Raw genomic sequence first — 19,666 nt, 5'->3', positions numbered from 1 at the left:
ACCTCATGTGTCCTCCAAGACCACTGTACTGTACTTTAAATCTGTCAAGTTTTTCTTTCGAAGCAACTCCGTAATCTTGGCCTCTATCCGAAACTGTTGATGGAGTGGACGATGCACTATCTAGTGAACCATGCGATCCATTTATACTTGGCTTATTAGTTAAACCTTAAAAAAAAAAAAAAACATTAAATTACCAAACTGTAAATAACTTTCAATAATAAATACAATTTAAAGCAATGCCAAATAAATGATATACTAAGGACTCTTCTCTGACGTTTGCGTCACTTCATAATGTTCTTATATCTGTGCTTATATTTTTAATTATCTTTTAAACAATGTCAGTTGTACAAATTTTATATATTTTTTAATTAAATAGTCATAAATATTTTAAAAATCAAATAAAAAAAAATTGAAAACAGGCAGATGTTGCTTAAATTAACTGTCTTGCAAATGTTGCAACATTCCATAAAGAGTTGAGGATTAAACTTTCACATCTTTCAGAGCCTAAAATATTTGACCTCAATTTTTATAACATCTTCATTCAAATGCACTCTTTCATTTTTCTGTAAGAAGTTTGCTCCGCTCAAACATTGCATGTTAGTGAGTGAGTGAGTCAGTGCATTCTTGTAGCCTTACAAGGATGCACTGACTCACTCAGTGCACCCTATTACAAGTCAAAGTTTGAATCATATTACCACATATAAGTTTAAACATAACCTGTATGTTTATATCAAAATTAATGCTCTGGAAGCAGAGATTGGATGGAGTCCAGATAACATAACTTGCAATGCATCTGCACGGCATGCAGAAGTTGCCAGTTTGAATCCTGCTCTGGCTGATTTTTTTCTTCCAGAAATTCTAAATTAAAATTATTACAGAATAGTGGCTTAATGCTTAACTACTTAACAATAATCATAATTTACCATTTTAAATAATGACATAGTTAAAAGATTGCCGAATTAGGTATATAGTACCTCTAGACAAATTACTATATACCTAATTATTAACTTAGCCTTATTATAGTACAATAATTCGACAGATTGTCTAGTTTTAATTATTTTTACGGTAATTATTAATTGATTGCTATCAAATTTTGTCTAAAGATAAGTGGGAATGTTACTATTATACAAATATTAATAATTAGAGATAAATCTTTTGAATTTAATTAAATAATTTAAAAAATTAAAAGAAAAAGATTTACCCAGCGTAAGACTTAAATCTGAAACTCATATATGGAATGGGAATGTTACCAATTATGCTACACAGATTTTCAATCTTATCTTTGCTCCCAGACACATCAACGTTATAATGTCAAATTGCAGAAATTTATTCATGTTATACTCCAAAACTATTTCAAAATAACTCTTATTTTATTTAGAATAATTGTAAACAAACATAAATTTTGGATTAACATGCATCTTCAGGAACTAAAATTTGTGAATACAGTTTCAGATATGAGAATAATTCAACTCTAGTTTTCTGAAAGTAAATATTAGTCTGAAAATATGCCCAAACTGTGTTCACTTGTAAATATTTACTCCAAATAACGTGATTAATAATTAACCTTTAATTTACCTTGTCCAGAAATAAATGTAAAGTAAGTTGAATCTCTGTTAGTCCTTCCACTGATCGTAGGCAGAATTAAAGGTTCGGCAGTCAGAGTGTTACTTTTGGAAACTGGCGTGGAAACGTATGACGAAGTACTCGGAACAACTTCAGAAAATAATTCGTCGACTCCATTCAATTTGTGCATGGAAGGAGACGCAATCTCACCGGTATCGAGTAATTTTGTATTATCCATTATTATCGGAATAAGTGGAAGATAAAGTGAGGCAACACGAGCTTGTTGTGGCTAAAAAAAAAATGGTATGATATTTCAATTGACGAAAGCATTTAAATAATTAAAAAAGCTATCAAGCTATAATTTAATCCACATATAAATAAATTCAAATTAAATCACAAAAACAAATATAAAAGTATTGTCTTGGGTCAAACTGATAAATAATAAATTGTAGAGTTTAAATCTAGATCAAATTTTAAGCCTGACATCTTAACTGTGTAGCCATTTAGATACACAGTTAGGATTACTCTTAACTTTATGAGCCATTCAAATGGCTTCATGATGTTAAGAGCTAATCAGTTAATTACTGATAAAAGAAAATTATATACTATATCATTTTTTAATATATTATTTTAAAATATCATCAGTGGTTTATTGATTGATTTCTATACAAAATTCAAAGTGTACATGTATTTCCTGCTTTATGAAAGCTCACTTTATGCCACTTCACTTTTACCTATAGACCTATGACCTATATTAGTACTTGTTTTTACTAACTGAAACAAATCAAAAAAAGGATTTTTGCTTTTACAAAGGCAAAAAGCAAAAATAGTGGAAAATTACCATGTTATGCTTGCAAATGTGTGACAATAAAAAAAAAACTGTATACAATTGCATGCTTAAGGCAGCAATCTACCGCAACAGTTTTTTGAGGGCCTGTGATAAGCCCAGAAAACCCTTTTTTGACTGAAATTTTTACACAGTTACTATGAGCTACACATAGCATAAGGATATCATGTAAAAACAGCTAAATAAGTCAAGTCAACTTGGTGAAAAATGCTAGCAAAAAAATTGCCTTTACTACATGTAATTGTGGGTTCAGACCTTACAGAAATAACAGCTTTGAATTAACATATCACCAACAGTGCACTTGCAGATAACACAGAAAAATGAGACTGTTACTAAATTGTTAACTAGTTAATACTTTTAAAATCAACCACATGCATAGAAGAAAAATTAAATGCACAAATGATATGCTAAATAAAGTAAAACAGAAAAAAAAAAAAACATATTTTGATTCTGAAAGACTATTCGATAAGCCATTACGAAGCCATTATTGTTGTAAAAAACTTTTTAACTGGATTCAGTTGTGTAATATACAATAAAATATCATGTTCATGCGCATTTACATATTTTGCAATTAAGTGAACCAAGTTATTATAAAAATATAGGAAACAATAAACAACTCAATACCTTCCACATGCTTTCCAGCAAAAAAATAATGGAAGGTATTGTGTTGTTTATTGTTAAAGTGTTCCAGCTTCAGAACAATACATAAGAAACAGTTTGTAATTTTTACTTAGTAAGAAAATAAACATTACATGCCCTTTAAACATTATACAATTAAATACTGCGGTCTGTGTATGCAGTAAAAACCAATAAGTACACTAAAAGTAATTATAATTTATATTCTCACTCACTTTTTTTTAATAAATTTTTTCATTATAACAAATACAAGAAAATTTTGAACTTTAAATTCATATTAAAATAATACAAAATATGCAGATTACCCTTCCTTGGTATCGATCGTCAAAAGAATGTTTGGCTAATAAATTGCAAAGGACCGAAATGGCAATTTTTCTTATGTGAGGATCCATCATGGACGCTTTGATTTCTTGCAGCAGAATTCCGATTAAAAAGTGATGTTGACAAAATTGTTCTGAAAGCCAATATTCCTGTTCGTAATCTGAGTTAACAGAAAAATGTTTGCATTATAAAAATATACACAGAAATCGTAAAAACTGCACAATTAAAAAAAAGAAAGAATAAGAGCAAAATTTATTAATATTCCAAATAAAAACATATGCAATTTAGTAAAAATTTTGAATATACAATTAAGGAAACAAACATAACTTTATTTATTAAGAAAATAAATTGTTAATAACTATTTGACATCATAAAAGTTATCTAAATGTATATAAATGGCTTATAAACACTCAGTTTTATTTACCATATTTTCCATCTTACAAGGTGCCACCCATAAATTAGTAAAAATTACTTGGATTTGTTTAATTGTATGTGGACACACAACACATGGATGATGTGCCAAGAAGGGCATCATCCTGGGAGGACTTTCTATGGAACTGGCCTCTGTTTAGGTGTTACTAATGTGAAGGAAATCTGGAAAACTCCATGTGACTAGCCCATTGATGAGACATAAACCGTGACCAACTACCAGTGTTTGGTAGTTTTAGCCACTTGACTACTGGTGAGCATAAAAATTATTTAGGAAAGAGTAGGACGACATTTCTGAGAAACTAAGAAATATAATTCTAATGTGGAGTCTGCAAAGAGACATCTTTTATCAAGTATCTAGCGTTTCTGTAACAAAATTGAAACATGTAATTTTTATTATAAGTCACTATTCGCAACATCTTGGACATAACTCAATGTTACTATTGCCTTATTAGATACAGAATGAATTTTTGAGATAGATTATTGGAAAAAAAACGCATCTTACAGGATGGAAAATATGATAAAACTTAAAAAAATAATATTAAAGTATGATAACTTAAATATATCATATAAAAACACACACACGCACACCACACACACACACTGTTGTAGTTTTTTAAACATGCAAAAAAAAGGCAGTCCATCCAAGCAGGTGTTAAAATTTCCCTTAAAATTCATGCAAATCAATGTTCAATCAAAGTATACTTTTCAAAAATTGCAATTTTTTTAGTATAGAAACTGCTCCAAAGCCCCATAAGAGAATATGAAAAATTAATTATTATTAGAAACCAATATACATGCAAATGTAATGCAAGCCCTTTGACATACGGAGTAAAATGACTGCAATACTTTACACGGGCAGTCACTTACCAGCCATATCATCATTGGAATCTATACCAAGAAAAAATTTTATAAATATTTTAAATCTTCAAATATTTTGTTAAAAAAAAATAAAAAGTAGATAAATAATAAAACCAGAATTTTAATGATAAAAATTTAATTAAATAAACGAAAATTTTAATAATTAGCAAACAAAAAAAAGTAGAAAATTTTTTATTGTCTGAGAAACTAAAACTATAATTCTTAATAAATCAAAGACAGTTAAGTACAATAAGTTATACTTAAAAATTAGATAAAATATATTTTGTGGTAGATAAATATTCGTTTTTTTTTCTTGGTTTAATATAAACAATTATTATTAGTTATAAAATGTTGGGTAATAGGCTCAGTGTAATTCTATAAACAAAGTGAATGGATCAAATATATAAAACTGATTGATTGATTAGTTAAAATGTGAAGGGTCAGCTTAAGTGATCGGCCACAATTCCATATATTATAGGAAGATCCATATAACACAACTGGCCGGCACGGGCAAGGAATATGGAATGATACCCTGGCACACATTTCTCATGACAAATTATGAGTTTGCAATAAACGTGTTTATCAAAGAGCCTTAACTGAATTCTACAAATGGAGATCTTTGGATCCAATATTCATTGATAAAGTACTTGAAACTGGATATATATATATATATATACAGACCTGAAGATGATCTCCATTTATAAATTGAAAGTGTTAATCCGAAAGTTTTATTTTGGATTAAATCTTGCTGAAATTCAAGGCTCTTTGATAGATGTGTTTATTGTTGTATTATTCCAGTCCCAAATTGGTTTTGTAACTGAATATTAGTGTTTGAATTGGAGTCCAACCTATCCTATGTTAACCTTGTTTAGTGGCCATTTGACTAACTGTAATCTTACATTAATAATCAGTAATTTATACTTAAATTGTACCAGATTTTTATGAAACTCTTTTGACTGATTGCTTTTAAATTTATATGTATATTTATATACATATCAACAACAATATTGAAACAGATGTAATGAATTTCCCGAAAATATACTTACTGATGACATCAAATCATTAGACAGAACTCAACTTATCAATCAATCAATATGATTATGGTACAGTATCAATGAAAATATACCACATCACCAACCATAAAACAGTTCTTTAAATAAAACTTTTTATAGTCTTATAAAATGTAAACAATTCATTTTTTATATAAAATCCTCTTTAAATGATGGGAACCCACATTAAAAATTTCTAAGTAAGAATAATTTTAATTCAAATTCTTTATATATTAGAATTGTTAATAGGTTCATCTGAAAGAATAAACAAAAATTAATGATTTCCTAATCTAATTTTTATTTTTCTATCTGTAGCCAAGTAAAATATTTGATAATTTCAGATATTTGTCTTTTACATAATTATTAATGAATATTTATATAAAAGATAAGTCTTTAAAGAAAGAAAAAAAAAATGTAACATAACAAAATACAAATGCAAAAAATTATTTCAAACAATCTTAGTTCTAATTAAATACTCTTTGCATTGCTATTTAATTAGAATTAAGATTATTTGAAATAAATCTACTAAAATTGCTGTATGAGATCAAGCTAAATAATGGCTATAATAATTATAAATTACAAATGAATTTGATTCTAGAAAGAGGCATTAGGCACCATCTCATATTAAATTTAATAATTATAGAAATAAATCTACTAAAATTGCTGTATGAGATCAGGCTAAATAATGGTTATAATAATTATAAATTACAAATGAATTTGATTCTGGATGGAGGCATTAGGCACCATCTCATACTAAATTTAATTAAATAATTTTAGATTAAACTGGAAGTAAAGAATCGGCCCAGAGCTGGACTCAAACCTGCAACTGCCTCTTACTGTGCAGATGAGTTGCCAGTTACACTACCTGAACTGCTGGTCTGATCTTCTCTTCTCATATATTTAACATTACAATATAACCATCATTGATCATTATGGTACCAAATGGAGATGCATTCAGTGCTCTTGTCCTGTAAACTCATATTTTGTATATAGTTTATATTGTAATGTTAAATATACTGGAAGAGGAAATCAGACCAGAGGTCCAGGTAATGTAACTGGCATTGCATTTACACAGTAAGCAGCAGTTGCAGCTTCAAGTCCTGCTCCAGGCTGATTCTTTACATCCAGTTTAATCTAAAATTATTTAATTAAATTATAATTATTGAATTTAATGAGANAATTTATTAATTATTGTTTTTATCAGTCAAAACTAAAAACACATCATGTTTGTTTAATAATAAACTAGACACAGATCAAAACGTATTCGTTTCCAAGAAATTTATCACTTTTGACAATGTTACGAAGAAAGTAGTTTTTAATTGTAAATAAGAATACATTTTTGCTTGATCTATATGAGTTTAAATTTGTGTAAAAAACATATCTGTATACATTTTTTAAAACATTTTCTGTATTTAACACATCTGAAGACACTCGAGTAGTTCAAAGTAAAAATGCTTGATTATTTGTAATAAAAGTACCGTATTTCCTCGATTCTAAGATGCACTTTTCACCCATTTCTTATTGTCCAAACTAGATATACATTTTAAATTGATGGCATCTTACACTTGTGGTCCAACAACAACTATCAACAGTCACTGCGATTGTATCAATTTGGATTTTCGGCAATAATGTTTAACGTTCATGTCACATCACTTAAATAAGCTATGTTGAAAATTAGCTTTTAAACATCTTTTTACATTTTAAGAAGCATTCAAGATGACATTATGATGCTGGATTACAACGAATAACTAACGCATATGTGGAAAAGCATGTAAATAGAGCTACCGAGCATTACCTGTGTCATGGCATTTCTGTTATTTTTCTAATTTGACGTTAATTAACAAAATTTAATAAAATTGATTATTTAAAAACTTTCCTCCAAAAAAAGAAATCTTGAAATTAAATTTCAAACATGCGGTATATCTTAAAATTGTCTCGACTCACTAAATGTGGTACAGTATACTCTCACTAGTCTGTCCATTCCTTGTACAGAAGGATGCTAAATTAATGAGTATGTATAGGCCTAAAGGCATTGAATGACATGACCAGTCCTTTGGCATAGATTTTTTTAGAGCAGATGGGTGAGTAATGTGGTGCATCAAAATGAAACCTAAGTACAGTCAACCCCCTATAACACTTTTGATTTTTCCATTTTATATGAATTCCATGTTGTACGAGTCACTTAGATTTTACAAATACGTGAGCTGTTCACAGCCCGGTACACGTATTTGTAAAATCTAAGTGACTCGTACAACATGGAATTCATATAAAATGGAAAAATCAAAAGTGTTATGGGGGGGTCGACTGTATAGAAGAACAGGATGTACAATATGACTAACATTTTCACATATATGGAAACACACAGGCAATCATACTGGAAGATATGCCAGAAAATTGGGAGGCTGTCTACTGCAGTGGTTCCCAATTAGTTTTTCCTGCGTACCACTTCAAGAAAGAGCTCAAACTCGCGTACCCCTTATAGCAGAAATTCATATTAATCCATACTATTATTATAAATTCGAAGGTAATTCTGTCTGCCTGTCTGTCTGTTACCTTTTCACGTCTAAACCGCTAAACAGGTTTTAATAAAATTTGGCACAGAGATAGCTTACATGTTGGAGATGGACATAGGCTACATTTTACTGCGAGAAAATTCGATATAATGCGGGCGAAGCTGTGGGTAGACAGCAAGTGATAAATAGAATAAGTTTTTTTTTACATTTATTACCTTTAAAATACAATTCTAATACAGTAATAATGAAAATAACATAAGGTTATTTAATTTTAACGTGACAAATGTGCACGATTTTCTTTGCACAACTTTGTAAAATCTGGTTGCTTTTTGGTCAGCTACAGTCTCGAGTCATCTTCGAGTTGAAGTCGGTGACGACGTTTAGTTTTCACGTTTGTCATGCCCGAAAATCCGCTCTCGCAGAGGTATGTTGTGCAAAATGGTAGTAAATATTTTATTGCTGCTTCACTGACATGATAATAATGATAATTATACAATTTTTATTTCTTGCGTAAGAATTTAGGTATTGTCACAAATGCATTTTTTTAACAATGAAATTTCGAGAATGTTTTTAGTTATAAATAAACGAATTTGTGCATTCCACATCGTGTTGTAAATTGCCAAATTTTTGATGGTCCAACCATTATTTTTTTTTTGATTGNAAGTTTGAATCATATTACCACATATAAGTTTAAACATAACCTGTATGTTTATATCAAAATTAATGCTCTGGAAGCAGAGATTGGATGGAGTCCAGATAACATAACTTGCAATGCATCTGCACGGCATGCAGAAGTTGCCAGTTTGAATCCTGCTCTGGCTGATTTTTTTCTTCCAGAAATTCTAAATTAAAATTATTACAGAATAGTGGCTTAATGCTTAACTACTTAACAATAATCATAATTTACCATTTTAAATAATGACATAGTTAAAAGATTGCCGAATTAGGTATATAGTACCTCTAGACAAATTACTATATACTTAATTATTAACTTAGCCTTATTATAGTACAATAATTCGACAGATTGTCTAGTTTTAATTATTTTTACGGTAATTATTAATTGATTGCTATCAAATTTTGTCTAAAGATAAGTGGGAATGTTACTATTATACAAATATTAATAATTAGAGATAAATCTTTTGAATTTAATTAAATAATTTAAAAAATTAAAAGAAAAAGATTTACCCAGCGTAAGACTTAAATCTGAAACTCATATATGGAATGGGAATGTTACCAATTATGCTACACAGATTTTCAATCTTATCTTTGCTCCCAGACACATCAACGTTATAATGTCAAATTGCAGAAATTTATTCATGTTATACTCCAAAACTATTTCAAAATAACTCTTATTTTATTTAGAATAATTGTAAACAAACATAAATTTTGGATTAACATGCATCTTCAGGAACTAAAATTTGTGAATACAGTTTCAGATATGAGAATAATTCAACTCTAGTTTTCTGAAAGTAAATATTAGTCTGAAAATATGCCCAAACTGTGTTCACTTGTAAATATTTACTCCAAATAACGTGATTAATAATTAACCTTTAATTTACCTTGTCCAGAAATAAATGTAAAGTAAGTTGAATCTCTGTTAGTCCTTCCACTGATCGTAGGCAGAATTAAAGGTTCGGCAGTCAGAGTGTTACTTTTGGAAACTGGCGTGGAAACGTATGACGAAGTACTCGGAACAACTTCAGAAAATAATTCGTCGACTCCATTCAATTTGTGCATGGAAGGAGACGCAATCTCACCGGTATCGAGTAATTTTGTATTATCCATTATTATCGGAATAAGTGGAAGATAAAGTGAGGCAACACGAGCTTGTTGTGGCTAAAAAAAAAATGGTATGATATTTCAATTGACGAAAGCATTTAAATAATTAAAAAAGCTATCAAGCTATAATTTAATCCACATATAAATAAATTCAAATTAAATCACAAAAACAAATATAAAAGTATTGTCTTGGGTCAAACTGATAAATAATAAATTGTAGAGTTTAAATCTAGATCAAATTTTAAGCCTGACATCTTAACTGTGTAGCCATTTGGATACACAGTTAGGATTACTCTTAACTTTATGAGCCATTCAAATGGCTTCATGATGTTAAGAGCTAATCAGTTAATTACTGATAAAAGAAAATTATATACTATATCATTTTTTAATATATTATTTTAAAATATCATCAGCGGTTTATTGATTGATTTCTATACAAAATTCAAAGTGTACATGTATTTCCTGCTTTATGAAAGCTCACTTTATGCCACTTCACTTTTACCTATAGACCTATGACCTATATTAGTACTTGTTTTTACTAACTGAAACAAATCAAAAAAAGGATTTTTGCTTTTACAAAGGCAAAAAGCAAAAATAGTGGAAAATTACCATGTTATGCTTGCAAATGTGTGACAATAAAAAAAAAACTGTATACAATTGCATGCTTAAGGCAGCAATCTACCGCAACAGTTTTTTGAGGGCCTGTGATAAGCCCAGAAAACCCTTTTTTGACTGAAATTTTTACACAGTTACTATGAGCTACACATAGCATAAGGATATCATGTAAAAACAGCTAAATAAGTCAAGTCAACTTGGTGAAAAATGCTAGCAAAAAAATTGCCTTTACTACATGTAATTGTGGGTTCAGACCTTACAGAAATAACAGCTTTGAATTAACATATCACCAACAGTGCACTTGCAGATAACACAGAAAAATGAGACTGTTACTAAATTGTTAACTAGTTAATACTTTTAAAATCAACCACATGCATAGAAGAAAAATTAAATGCACAAATGATATGCTAAATAAAGTAAAACAGAAAAAAAAAAAAACATATTTTGATTCTGAAAGACTATTCGATAAGCCATTACGAAGCCATTATTGTTGTAAAAAACTTTTTAACTGGATTCAGTTGTGTAATATACAATAAAATATCATGTTCATGCGCATTTACATATTTTGCAATTAAGTGAACCAAGTTATTATAAAAATATAGGAAACAATAAACAACTCAATACCTTCCACATGCTTTCCAGCAAAAAAATAATGGAAGGTATTGTGTTGTTTATTGTTAAAGTGTTCCAGCTTCAGAACAATACATAAGAAACAGTTTGTAATTTTTACTTAGTAAGAAAATAAACATTACATGCCCTTTAAACATTATACAATTAAATACTGCGGTCTGTGTATGCAGTAAAAACCAATAAGTACACTAAAAGTAATTATAATTTATATTCTCACTCACTTTTTTTTAATAAATTTTTTCATTATAACAAATACAAGAAAATTTTGAACTTTAAATTCATATTAAAATAATACAAAATATGCAGATTACCCTTCCTTGGTATCGATCGTCAAAAGAATGTTTGGCTAATAAATTGCAAAGGACCGAAATGGCAATTTTTCTTATGTGAGGATCCATCATGGACGCTTTGATTTCTTGCAGCAGAATTCCGATTAAAAAGTGATGTTGACAAAATTGTTCTGAAAGCCAATATTCCTGTTCGTAATCTGAGTTAACAGAAAAATGTTTGCATTATAAAAATATACACAGAAATCGTAAAAACTGCACAATTAAAAAAAAGAAAGAATAAGAGCAAAATTTATTAATATTCCAAATAAAAACATATGCAATTTAGTAAAAATTTTGAATATATAATTAAGGAAACAAACATAACTTTATTTATTAAGAAAATAAATTGTTAATAACTATTTGACATCATAAAAGTTATCTAAATGTATATAAATGGCTTATAAACACTCAGTTTTATTTACCATATTTTCCATCTTACAAGGTGCCACCCATAAATTAATAAAAATTACTTGGATTTGTTTAATTGTATGTGGACACACAACACATGGATGATGTGCCAAGAAGGGCATCATCCTGGGAGGACTTTCTATGGAACTGGCCTCTGTTTAGGTGTTACTAATGTGAAGGAAATCTGGAAAACTCCATGTGACTAGCCCATTGATGAGACATAAACCGTGACCAACTACCAGTGTTTGGTAGTTTTAGCCACTTGACTACTGGTGAGCATAAAAATTATTTAGGAAAGAGTAGGACGACATTTCTGAGAAACTAAGAAATATAATTCTAATGTGGAGTCTGCAAAGAGACATCTTTTATCAAGTATCTAGCGTTTCTGTAACAAAATTGAAACATGTAATTTTTATTATAAGTCACTATTCGCAACATCTTGGACATAACTCAATGTTACTATTGCCTTATTAGATACAGAATGAATTTTTGAGATAGATTATTGGAAAAAAAACGCATCTTACAGGATGGAAAATATGATAAAACTTAAAAAAATAATATTAAAGTATGATAACTTAAATATATCATATAAAAACACACACACGCACACCACACACACACACTGTTGTAGTTTTTTAAACATGCAAAAAAAAGGCAGTCCATCCAAGCAGGTGTTAAAATTTCCCTTAAAATTCATGCAAATCAATGTTCAATCAAAGTATACTTTTCAAAAATTGCAATTTTTTTAGTATAGAAACTGCTCCAAAGCCCCATAAGAGAATATGAAAAATTAATTATTATTAGAAACCAATATACATGCAAATGTAATGCAAGCCCTTTGACATACGGAGTAAAATGACTGCAATACTTTACACGGGCAGTCACTTACCAGCCATATCATCATTGGAATCTATACCAAGAAAAAATTTTATAAATATTTTAAATCTTCAAATATTTTGTTAAAAAAAAATAAAAAGTAGATAAATAATAAAACCAGAATTTTAATGATAAAAATTTAATTAAATAAACGAAAATTTTAATAATTAGCAAACAAAAAAAAGTAGAAAATTTTTTATTGTCTGAGAAACTAAAACTATAATTCTTAATAAATCAAAGACAGTTAAGTACAATAAGTTATACTTAAAAATTAGATAAAATATATTTTGTGGTAGATAAATATTCGTTTTTTTTTCTTGGTTTAATATAAACAATTATTATTAGTTATAAAATGTTGGGTAATAGGCTCAGTGTAATTCTATAAACAAAGTGAATGGATCAAATATATAAAACTGATTGATTGATTAGTTAAAATGTGAAGGGTCAGCTTAAGTGATCGGCCACAATTCCATATATTATAGGAAGATCCATATAACACAACTGGCCGGCACGGGCAAGGAATATGGAATGATACCCTGGCACACATTTCTCATGACAAATTATGAGTTTGCAATAAACGTGTTTATCAAAGAGCCTTAACTGAATTCTACAAATGGAGATCTTTGGATCCAATATTCATTGATAAAGTACTTGAAACTGGATATATATATATATATATACAGACCTGAAGATGATCTCCATTTATAAATTGAAAGTGTTAATCCGAAAGTTTTATTTTGGATTAAATCTTGCTGAAATTCAAGGCTCTTTGATAGATGTGTTTATTGTTGTATTATTCCAGTCCCAAATTGGTTTTGTAACTGAATATTAGTGTTTGAATTGGAGTCCAACCTATCCTATGTTAACCTTGTTTAGTGGCCATTTGACTAACTGTAATCTTACATTAATAATCAGTAATTTATACTTAAATTGTACCAGATTTTTATGAAACTCTTTTGACTGATTGCTTTTAAATTTATATGTATATTTATATACATATCAACAACAATATTGAAACAGATGTAATGAATTTCCCGAAAATATACTTACTGATGACATCAAATCATTAGACAGAACTCAACTTATCAATCAATCAATATGATTATGGTACAGTATCAATGAAAATATACCACATCACCAACCATAAAACAGTTCTTTAAATAAAACTTTTTATAGTCTTATAAAATGTAAACAATTCATTTTTTATATAAAATCCTCTTTAAATGATGGGAACCCACATTAAAAATTTCTAAGTAAGAATAATTTTAATTCAAATTCTTTATATATTAGAATTGTTAATAGGTTCATCTGAAAGAATAAACAAAAATTAATGATTTCCTAATCTAATTTTTATTTTTCTATCTGTAGCCAAGTAAAATATTTGATAATTTCAGATATTTGTCTTTTACATAATTATTAATGAATATTTATATAAAAGATAAGTCTTTAAAGAAAGAAAAAAAAAATGTAACATAACAAAATACAAATGCAAAAAATTATTTCAAACAATCTTAGTTCTAATTAAATACTCTTTGCATTGCTATTTAATTAGAATTAAGATTATTTGAAATAAATCTACTAAAATTGCTGTATGAGATCAAGCTAAATAATGGCTATAATAATTATAAATTACAAATGAATTTGATTCTAGAAAGAGGCATTAGGCACCATCTCATATTAAATTCAATAATTATAATTTAATTAAATAATTTTAGATTAAACTGGATGTAAAGAATCAGCCTGGAGCAGGACTTGAAGCTGCAACTGCTGCTTACTGTGTAAATGCAATGCCAGTTACATTACCTGGACCTCTGGTCTGATTTCCTCTTCCAGTATATTTAACATTACAATATAAACTATATACAAAATATGAGTTTACAGGACAAGAGCACTGAATGCATCTCCATTTGGTACCATAATGATCAATGATGGTTATATTGTAATGTTAAATATATGAGAAGAGAAGATCAGACCAGCAGTTCAGGTAGTGTAACTGGCAACTCATCTGCACAGTAAGAGGCAGTTGCAGGTTTGAGTCCAGCTCTGGGCCGATTCTTTACTTCCAGTTTAATCTAAAATTATTTAATTAAATTTAGTATGAGATGGTGCCTAATGCCTCCATCCAGAATCAAATTCATTTGTAATTTATAATTATTATAACCATTATTTAGCCTGATCTCATACAGTAGTTGTAGTAGATTTATTATAATGTATCAAGTTTAGTAAATATATTTATATTTTATTGGAAATAATTTTTTTAAATAATTAAAAAATCACTAATTTAATACTGACCATATTAATCAGGTAGGCATTTTAATTCCTATTTCCTTTGCCATTTTCTAATAAGTACAGGTGTGGATCCAGCAAACATTTATAAACAATGATGCACTATTTCACCAACAAAACTCATTTACTAATATTCAAAACTCACACAAAAATGTCTGTTTGCAGCAAAAATAATTTATTAAATTTAAAGATAAATAAATAAATAAATAAATATTAAAAATAATTTAATAAATGAGTTTTATTGGTGAAATAGTGAAACATTATTTATAAGTGTCTACTGGATCCATACTAATTAGAAAATAGCAAAGGAAAGAGGAACCAAAATGAATATATGAATAATGCGATCAATATTAAATTACTGATAATCTTAATTTTGTTGAATTTGTCTTATTCCTCTTGATTTCTGTTTTTACTGTGTTAAATGATACTGTTAGAAAGTTATATTTAAAGAACTGTAAAGAAACGTATGTATAAAAAATTCAGTTTAATTTTTAAAAAAATTGAAGCTATGGAAAAACTCTTCAAATGTTTCATTCTATTAATATTAATGAACTTTTTTTTTTAATTCATTGTTTATATGTTAATATATTTTAAATAAATTTACTTATCTGTAAAATATCAGTAGCAAATTTATAAGAAATATTCTTAAAAACTTAAATAAAAGAAAAAAATATTAGAGTTTAGAAATGTCAACAGAACAAAATATTTGAAGGGTTTTATATTCTATTTAGAGAAATTATGTAAAAAGTTATTATCATTTTGTGTAAGGAATCTTGTATTCTCACAAAATTATATGCAGAGGCAATCCAAGTCAGGTGCAAGTTTAAAAATTTCTCTCAGTAAATACTGATCTTAAACATATGCAGTTTTCATATAAATATTCAGAATGATGTGAGACTTTCTTTGGAATACAAACATTTAATGTAAATTTTATTCATAATTTCTGCTGCTAAACAATACTATTTAATGAGACAGGGCATTGCAATATCACAAAAGTGACTAAAAAAAAGTAGGATGCTAAAGGCAGAATTAAATTTCAGGCCATTTCATTAAAGCTCTTGATAAAGAACGTACTGTAATCTAGTGGTGTCTGCTAGAATATCTGATAAAGTTACTGCTTTATACTTATAGTCAGTCAATGAAAACATTAAAAAAAATGATGTAATTACATAATTATTTCTGTCACTAGTTTTTTGCTTAAGCATGATAAAAATTTATTTTCCAAAATATTGCAGTGGCCTTATATTTTTACCACACACCTTATTTGCTATAAATCTACAGTTTATTTCTTTAAATTAAAAATAAATATCTATATATGTTTTTGTTTGTTTTGCTTTATTCTAAGCATTTCTGCAAAAGCATTTGCATTTAGGATTAAAATTCACAGAGATATGAGTTTTTAAAGTTGTATCTGACTTAGATTACCTAGCATACATAAGAGATTTATTTATGTTTTTCTTTTTTGCATTAAAAAAACTACTGATATAACAGCAAGACTTGTTAAATTGTCGTTTTTTGTGTATCAAGTATCAAATCATGTATGTAAAAGCTGTTCAATGCATGGTATCTATAATTATGAACTTTCAGTGATTTGTCAATTATAATTTTGTGTATATTATTTAAAAGATTAAAATTTCTTGTAATTAATACGAATCATATAAAGTAAAGATTCTATTTAATTACAATATTAGATCAATAAATGTAAAAATACCTTTTATATTTTTTGTGTGACCTCTGATTATAGTCCTATGCAAAATAGGAAGATTCAAAGCAATAAAATGTTCGTGAGAACAAATTATTTCAAGAAATTCAAACTTATATTCATGTAGCACCTGTAAAAAGTTACCATGATCAATTACAGTTATTTTCAAAAATAAATAATTTAGTATTGATATATTAAAAGTTTTCTTACCTGTATATCTTCCGAACAGTATTTCTCTAAGTAGAAATTAATTAATTTAAAAACAAATCCCCGATCCATGTAGGTAAAACTTCTCTAAAAATTGATGTTATTTGTGTATAAATAACAAAAAAATCAATAGTAGTAATTAATTTTAAAAATTACCTTAATAAAATGAGCTAAACTTTGATTAGCATGTTTAGTTTCTAGTGGAATTTCTTGATATTTCTGAAATATGTGTGATACCATGACTTGTAGCAAACTCTGGATGCGGTACTGATAATCTGCAGGAAATCGTTCATGACGATGCATCTAGTTTTTGGTTATAAAATTTTCTTTAATATCAAAATTTCTGTTTTAAAATAATAAAAACAAAAATAATAAATTTATTTAAACTTAACCTTTATTCTTCCTGATGCTAACAGATGTTGACCCATTGATTTTGTTAAAAGTTGAAAGAAGAACCAGGAATGTTTCAAAAAGCTATTAATGACTAAAAAGTCGGTGTTTGCAGGCCTCAGAGTAATCGCCAAATATTTTGCTAATTTCTCATGAACTGTTGTGCCTTTGTTATATTGAGTGAGGTTTTCTGCAACAAATACGTACTACAAAAAAATATAAATATTTCTGAAGATTTAAAGTATTAAATTCAAAAATTAATTTTATGTATCTCTAATGTTAAATTATGTTTAAATAGCAATATATTTTAATAATAACTATTTAATTAAGTCAGTATCATTCAATTTAAGTTAAACTAATAAACAGATGAAGAGGAACAAATTTTTTAATAGTCAACAAGCAAAAATCATAGTTGTTTCATACAGAAAGTTCATTTATTTGCAATTGGTTAGCCGTTGGGTTAAGTGTATCCTAACCTAACCGTCAGTAATCTGGCACCCTACAGGTGGTCCCAATGATGCCAGATTAACGAGATCAACTTGTACTTTAATCCTGCAAGGATATAATAATTAAATAAATGTTTTTACCTTATTTGAAGGTCAGCCTCCTGTTATGTATAAAATGAATATAAAACTCAAATTCTTTATTAGGACTGTAATTTGAAAAAAACCATAGATCTATAAACTCCCATTGTCATCCATCTGTCTTAATCTCAAGAACGATGTTAGACAGATGAAAGTCGAGACCAGATGTGGAAAGCTTAGGGACAGGTGGTCCTGATTAACTGTATATGAACTTCTCGTCTAGACTAGAAATTGTGAATTCAATTCAAAATTTTTTCCCTGAATGGAGTTACATAGACGACCGGCGTGACACTATTGTTATCAGGAAGATTATGATGTACAGGGGCAAGATACTACTAATTTGAGATGGAAAACATATACAGTAAATTATATAAATTTAGTGTATGATTAAAAATTGAAACCTGGTATTATGACGACATTGTCACAATATATAATTGCTTGTTGAAAATAAAACAATATTTGAAAATTTCAAAAGAAAATAAAATGGATTATTATACTATTTGTTAAAATTAAAATATATATTCTTTAAATAAAACTCTATTTAAATATGTTGAAGTACAGGAAATCCACATTAGTTCAAAATTCAAGAGACAAAATATTCACCACTTGGAATTATCGAGTTTCAAATAATCCGAGATTTACATATTTCTGAAAAATACGTTAAATGCCATTTAACTGATGTAATTTATTAAGCAAAAGAAATTTGGCTACTAATGCAATTTTCATTAATTAATAAGTAAAAATAATTATGTAAATAAACTGCAGGTAAATAGCACATGTCCGGTGAGAACCTCACAGGTCACCAGATCAGTTTTATAAAAATTAAAGCAGAATTCATCAAAATGTAGCCCAAAATATTTTGAAAGTGGCCCAAAAAACTAGTAAGATGCCCAAATGTAGTAAAGCATAGAGCCCTTCAAATATCTCAATCTGCTACTTGTAGCCAAACCTTACAATCCTAAAAACAAGCTGTATTTTATGAGATAAGAGAAAAAAGTGTATTCTGTGGATAAGGTGACACCTGAAAATGTGTTACTGTAAAAGCAAAACCACGTTGATCAGATTAGAGCTGTTCTTTTATAGTATGGAGGCACTTTAATCCAAACAAATGAGTTAACATAGGCGTATTACAACAGTTCAGACAGAATTTTCACTTCAAATTTCGAACTAACCAAATTCTTGACATGTAAATTTTTATATCTCCAGCCAGAACAAATAGTACAGTTATGAACTAAAAAGATTTTGAATTGTCCAAGTTTGAATTAATGAAGATTTCCTGTATGATGTTTTGGAATCTTTGGAATTAATAGAATCTTTGGTTAATTTATACTTAAAAATTTCACATTTTAGCATAAATTAAGAATTTTTTGCTTGACAAAGAAAGAACACCCAAGTCTACTTCTTAAACAAAACTTTCAAGAACAAGATAGGATCTCAAACTCAAACCTTTGATAAGAACAAGAATATACAGGTATACCTTGCCTTACGTCGGTAATTGGTTCCAGGAGAGGCGACGTAAGTCGAATTTACTTGTCTCCGAATCTACTTGTCACTAGGCTAAACCATAAATTACCATTCCCGGTTCTGTATTTTATTTATTAATGCATTTTTAATAATATATGGTTAATAAAAATCTATTTT

At 28.2% G+C, this 19,666-nt stretch overlaps 1 protein-coding gene across 1 annotated transcript in view; it reads right to left on the bottom strand.

The window, feature by feature from the left end:
- The window catches only part of LOC111618792 (dedicator of cytokinesis protein 9-like), a 105,249-nt gene that overhangs the window by 18,979 nt on the left and 66,604 nt on the right, over positions 1 to 19,666 (bottom strand). Inside the window, 11 exon segments of the mRNA XM_023360362.1 lie at positions 3 to 165; positions 1,576 to 1,852; positions 3,352 to 3,549; positions 6,742 to 6,840; positions 9,768 to 10,055; positions 11,555 to 11,730; positions 12,870 to 12,890; positions 16,854 to 16,974; positions 17,055 to 17,138; positions 17,208 to 17,354; positions 17,444 to 17,669. Coding sequence (XP_023216130.1) covers positions 3 to 165; positions 1,576 to 1,852; positions 3,352 to 3,549; positions 6,742 to 6,840; positions 9,768 to 10,055; positions 11,555 to 11,730; positions 12,870 to 12,890; positions 16,854 to 16,974; positions 17,055 to 17,138; positions 17,208 to 17,354; positions 17,444 to 17,669 — 1,800 coding nt within the window.

The sequence above is a fragment of the Centruroides sculpturatus genome, unplaced genomic scaffold (genome assembly GCF_000671375.1).
Source record: "Centruroides sculpturatus isolate CEXI.00-Female unplaced genomic scaffold, Cexi_2.0 scaffold13, whole genome shotgun sequence".
Taxonomy (NCBI): Eukaryota; Metazoa; Arthropoda; class Arachnida; order Scorpiones; family Buthidae; genus Centruroides; species Centruroides sculpturatus.
This window is presented reverse-complemented; position numbering and strand designations above follow the sequence as displayed.